The sequence below is a fragment of the Echinococcus granulosus genome (genome assembly GCF_000524195.1).
Source record: "Echinococcus granulosus chromosome Unknown EG_S00198, whole genome shotgun sequence".
Taxonomy (NCBI): domain Eukaryota; kingdom Metazoa; phylum Platyhelminthes; class Cestoda; order Cyclophyllidea; family Taeniidae; genus Echinococcus; species Echinococcus granulosus.
This window is the reverse complement of record NW_020170578.1, coordinates 1-6,047: the sequence shown is the minus strand read 5'-3', so window position 1 is coordinate 6,047 and position 6,047 is coordinate 1. Positions and strand designations below refer to the sequence as shown.

The window sequence follows — 6,047 nt, the reverse complement described above, 5'->3', positions numbered from 1 at the left end:
CCATCTTATGAAATGGATGAATTAATACAGTTTGGATGCCTTACCCCTCCTTTCTCATCTTCTTCGGTTGGGTTATGATTAGGTGGAACTGTTCAATTAAGAGTAAATTAAATCCACATTGCCTCAATTTAGAAAGATTCGATAATCCTACTGAAGAGAGCTCTTACTGCCAAAAAATTTTCTTCAGGTTACGGTCACTGGAATGTTCTAATTGCGTTTCTGCCTAACGGCCATTAAGAGGTATGCTACTAATAAGACAACAGTAGTAGAAAAGTGTATGGTAATGTATAAGAATTCCTGTGAAAGAAAGCGTAAAAGCCGTGGTAACAAGTTGTACAGAAGACTTTAATCAAAGCTTGTGCTGTTAAATCTCATTCATGTTGACACATAGCCAAACGTCACGCCAGTCAGTCCCCTGAGAACTCAATTCATCGTGTAGGGCGCAGGACCCATCGTGAACAACTTGCCCATGGCTTGCCATCTTAAAACTAGAGAAACTGCAGATTTCTATGTAAAAATCAATACTAATGGTGGGGAAATCAGCCACAATGATGAGGTTTTCTGAGTTTTAGACAAACGCTAGGGTAGAATGCAAGGAGGCCAGGCGATTACGCAACTGCAGATTTCATTACACTGGCAAACTCCAAAGCCTTTATGCCATTTGACCACTCCACGTTTTGTTGTCTAGACAACAGGAAAACAGCTATTAAAATACCCTCTTCTTTTGCATTTGTAATCTCGCTTAATTAGATTCAGTCTTTGCGTTGCATACTAAAAGTGCATTTAAACCACCTATTTAGTGAGATTACATATTAAATAGTTTTCATTTTTATTAGAATTTATTCACTGCCTTTTGATTTTTACTGTCTGACTGTCAAAACTTGAATGAATTCAAGGGAAGGATATGAGATTATCTATTTTTGCTTTGATTGGAGACTTCTTAATTTCCCGTTTAAAACAATCAAAACGAAATGACAATGTCTGAAAAAGATTATTAAGAAGTAAGAGCTAACTGCACTCTATTTTAAGCACACATTTTACTATTCCCTGTTCTTCCCATTTCCTGTCCCATTTATCAGGTCTCTACTATAGAATGTACTGATGTCACCGTAAGTTTGATAGACTGACACAGAGAGGCATAGAAATCTTGGACTACTTTTTAACTAATTTCTTATTTAAAATTTGCGCTGTCACTGATTTATGGGATGTTTGAAGCTTTGAGCAGCTGCTGTTATCCCTGCCTTATTTTCAAGCACATTTTCTACTTATAACCCCCACTAGTAGTACGTGCTACTTTTGGAATTAATTATGTGCCAAAAGTAGAATAATCGGTGTAAAATGGAAATCTTTGGTGTTTTTTTCTATATTCTTACAAAGTGCAGCACTTTTCGCAAAGTGATTTACTTTAACCCTCGAAATCGAGTGATCTCAAAGATGTTCACATCGGGCATGGAACCAGGAGGCAACCCATCCATGAGAGACTCCCGATTATCCATTCTTGGACCTCGCATGCGTCATAGGAAGGATTAGAGGCTTAACTAAATGCATTCGTGAAAAAAGTAACTCACTTTTATTAATGAATCTCTTTTTTTTACGATCCACTGCAGCGATTTCAATATCACATGGGAACAAAGTGAGAGGGGTATTATATGACCCGCATTAGTAAAGCTCATTGCTTGTAAAATAAATCTAATATCTTTTTCTCACACCAAGGAAGAAGCAATACAGTGTAATAATAATGTTTTCAGTTTACTGTGCTTAGGGGTTTAGACTACGAGGAAGGCACATTCCGTTATTAGTTGTTTTGCTCTATTTGAAGCTCTTCTGATTAAATAAGGCGATTAAATGGGCTCATGCTTGAACTATTTTTAGATTAACTGATTTATTTCAAACTGCCTAATTTGTTTTTAAGTACTTTCATGCTGTTATTATGGAGATCAGGTTTCTGGGTGATTAGACAGTGATTGGTGTGATATTAAGCGTATCTAGCCTTGTGAGTTGGAAAAAAAGCCAAGCCGAAAACTTCACGAATGCATTAAAGGTTGAACATTTTACTAAAAAAAAAAGGGAGTAGCCAAACATCTGACAAGAGACATTCTGTATGAAGGTTTGACAATTTCTTTCCTGAAATGCACACTTTACTGAAATCGGCAATAGTCAGTGGTATTACAGGAGTTCAGTTTTCCAGTGTTGCCAGTAGAGTTTTTGTTGACATCTTCAAGGAATTCGGTGAAGATGAGGAGTTTAGTCTAATTGTAGCAGGGCTATAGAACGCCATCATATATCAATTGTACTACTTAATTCTTTGGCGCAAATTAAGTAGTCCTTATTTTGTAGTAGTACAGCTTTGTTGGTTAGGATAGAGACACAGCTATAAAAAAGGGGAACAGCAGAAAAGATACAACATACACCTATCAAGTTCCAAACCCATCACATCACTGTTGACTAAAATGAGGACCAGGAAGTAATGTTATAAGGGATATCATTAATAAGGCCGCAGTGACAGTGCGTGCGTGCATAAAATAGTGTGGCCGTTAAGATCCTTGTGAACGAAGGTTTTGTCTTTAAACCCTGCAAGACTTCAAGCGCAGTTTTTATGATGACAAGCACAAAGTACCATGGGGAGGATGTATACTTTCAGTGGTGATCCCGACCAGCCTCGACAGACACCGACACTGAAAGCATTAAAGCAAATTGTCCTGGGATAGTAACGGAAAAATGAGTTAGGAAGAAGCCGTAGTTTGCATTACTCCTAACTTGTTTGTTCGTGAACTCAAAATCTCTGGAATGACGTTGGCATTCATTGAAATAAAATATTCAGTCCCTTTGGGCACTAACGGTGACTTGAAGCATTGCGGTATTCGGTCTTGGTAGCAAGATCAACCGGTCTTCAAACTGTTTAACCTATTACTCAGACGTGGCTTTGTCCTCTGGAGGATAGTGAAATTGCATTATGTTATGAGTACTGCCATCTGCTAATAATATAGACGAAACCAAAAACTTTCTCTCTGCTAACAACTCCATCAGCTTTAGCTGATGCTCGAGTAGATATTCTGGCTTTTCCAAATCCGTGATGAGAATAAAATTTCGACACTTGATTATAAGGGTATACATTAATCCTTTCCTGCCAAGCTCCTAGCTGGAGTAGTTAGCAGATCAAGGCTCTGATGCAAGTTTCTTTATACGTCGACATGCCAGCTGGCTAGATAGGCTGTGGAGACTGTTACAGACACACGAACGCTTCTGTTATTATGTATTTCCTACGTTCGAATTGACCTTGACCCCAATACGTTTATTGATTCACCTAAAGTGCATCGGCATGTGGTATCCACCAATTAAGGGGAAGTGTGGGAAAGGAAAAGTAGCCAGGAGAAGGGAGTCTCCTAGCCTACCAAAACAGGAGCTTTTTCTAGGGATTGAGGCTCATGCTTTCCCTGCTAATAGTGGAATCGAATCAAGAAAGGGAAGAAACAGGTCACTAAACTTCTGGAAATTCCGCTATCTAACTTGTGTGGCCTATAAATATTGCCACCTTTTGTTAGTACCAATCAAATTGCAAACATTGCTTCCACAATCCAGCTGTTATTATTTAGTAATCAAGTTGGGCAAACACTGTTGGACTTTTTACCTCTCTGATCCAGTATACCAACCAAATGCTCTATGGCGAGGAGTTTTTTGGCGTAGTAAGGTGTTTTTCACTTCAAAGATGAGTAAACCACACCTCGCTTATTTGTCTCAGCTCGTCAGATAATCATTTCAAGGTAAGCATGCTTTTGGTCTCTCGGAGATGCATTTCTCGCTTTTGTATACACCTCTCTCAGAACTCCAATGGTAGGCATGAGCTTATAGCTGTTTTTAATGGAGACAACTAGTTTGTACCTCTGACATTCAGCATTGTCTTGGAACGACAAAAAGCCAGTTGTCGGAGAAAATCATTTGAATTTTATCACCACACTTTGACGCCAAGGGTAAGCGATTTGTCTTCCAACATTTGTGAGAAAAGGGAAAGCCATTCAGATGTTCAGATGTACTGATCTTTCTTTTAAGTGGTTCAGTGATTTGGAAATATCAACCAACTTGGCGAATTATTAGGCTTTGTCTGCAGTAGCTGTCTTAAAAGTTAAAGACAGTTAAGTCATTTACTCATTTTAACTAGCTTCTGTAGGTGTCACATTTAAAGTATTGTAAAATTAGCTGTCATAAAAAGGGCCCAAAGTAATTTCGAGAGTTAAGAAGGGCAAATCTGTGCCCAAAGCAGTCTTGCAAACACATTGCGTGACATAATTTGAAGGCGAAGCTGATGCACTGCGCATCAAGTTCAGACAGTGTTGCTGAATTTGTCCTCCATTGGATGGGGCAAATAAAAGCCGACCCTCACCCAATTGCCTGTCTCGAAACCCATTCTCTCCTAATTACTCTCAATGAAAGGACTTTACCAGTGTTTAACACTTGTTTTGTCATTAAACCACTTCTTTATTGCTATGCTCCCAGAATCCCACTTTTTAAGATATCTACAAAATTTAATCACACTATCTGCGCATTTTACTCCTTTTGGGTTTACTTCCACTTTTTCCACTGATCATTTAACCCAGATAATCACGTGTTCCCTGTTTATATCAAATCGAAATATATGTTAGGGTGTTTTCCTGACATTTAGGAAGCCAAATAGGAAAGACCTAAAGGTCCCTTTTTGAGGGCAGCACACAATTTTGTCGATCACTTGAAGACTGGGCGGTGATCGGACTGCTACAGCACCTACTTCGAGGTGACAATCGATGACCAGCAAATAAAAAGTTGTCAAAATCTGTGTGAAATAGTAGCAAATACTCGATACAACTGGTGAATACAAAGTTAGGTAAAGGCTACACCTGATTTTGTATAAATATAGACCGAATAAGCAAACACACCCCACCACCTACAGCGGCACACAATGACCACTGGTTATGGTAAGGTGTTTAAATGTATTCCTAAATTTTGCACTTCTTCTCCAATTTTGGCAAAATTTATTTATCACCCTTAATTTCTACACCACAGTAATTGAAGTGGCTGGTAGAAGAGGTAGGACTGCTTAGACTCATACAAAACTGATTATTCAGAAGAACGTTTCAAGAACGTTTCAGCTCTACAAAAAGAAATTCAATTAATTAAAAAGGTGGACTTTTGGACTTGTTGCACAAAATTCTGAACACTTTATTTCGAAGATCAGTCAATTTAGGTAGAGCCTCTAGCTAAAGCCAAGTTCGCCCTCATATCGCCACCTTTTCCTGAGGATTCGTTGCCTTAAATTGTTAGCTAGCTATCTCAGTACCTCCCAACAGGAAATGACAGCCCGAAATATCTCCAGGACTTGCTTTAATTAGGCCTTGATACTCCCTTAAAAAGAAACTGAAAACGAAAGAACTAAAATAAGCTCTTCTCATTAATTACCGATGTATGGGGAAAGGAAAAAGAGGAAATGTTATGTAAAGAATTGTCTTGCACCCATTTATAATTTCTTAAGTCTAATCATTGAATGTAGATTGAGGCAGTAGTTCTGCAATCACGCAGCGTGATGTGCTCACATAACTACCATAGCAACGGCCTTGAAATGCCGACATCTGATTGGACGAATGCGTATGCATAAGCTAACGCCTAAACAGGGCATAGCAACAGTTAAAAATCTTATTCATTTATTCACATAACAGTGTAGAGGAGCCACACTTCTGTGAGTTTAATTTTTTTTCTCCTTATTTCCTTCGCTTTGATAAGAGCATAGTTTGCCGTAAGGTAGGTAGGCGACTTTCAATTTAAAGACATAGGCTATTTTGTTCAGGTATCTTAAGCTCTCCAAAATCTGTGTCACTGAAACTATTTTACCTTAAAAAAGGTTTTCACTGATTAAGGACTTGGCTATTTTAGATTTTTATTTTTCCCACAAAATGATCATGTCGGAGGAGGGCATTTAATTGCTAATATATTTCAAAAGTTACAAAATGATATTTTTGGGAATAAGTGGACTCACTTATTGCAATAGTAAACTATAAAGATCAGCAATGGGTACAAATCAA

General features: G+C 38.2%; 1 protein-coding gene across 1 annotated transcript in view; it reads left to right on the top strand. All coding sequences in view use genetic code 11, as the record gives it.

The window, feature by feature from the left end:
* The window catches only part of EGR_10195 (hypothetical protein), a gene marked incomplete at both ends in the record, with an annotated part of 4,222 nt that extends 3,337 nt beyond the window's left edge, over positions 1-885 (top strand). Inside the window, one exon of the mRNA XM_024499444.1 lies at positions 837-885. Coding sequence (XP_024346133.1) covers positions 837-885 — 49 coding nt within the window. The remainder of the gene's footprint in view (positions 1-836) is intronic.
* Positions 886-6,047: the final 5,162 nt, after the last annotated feature.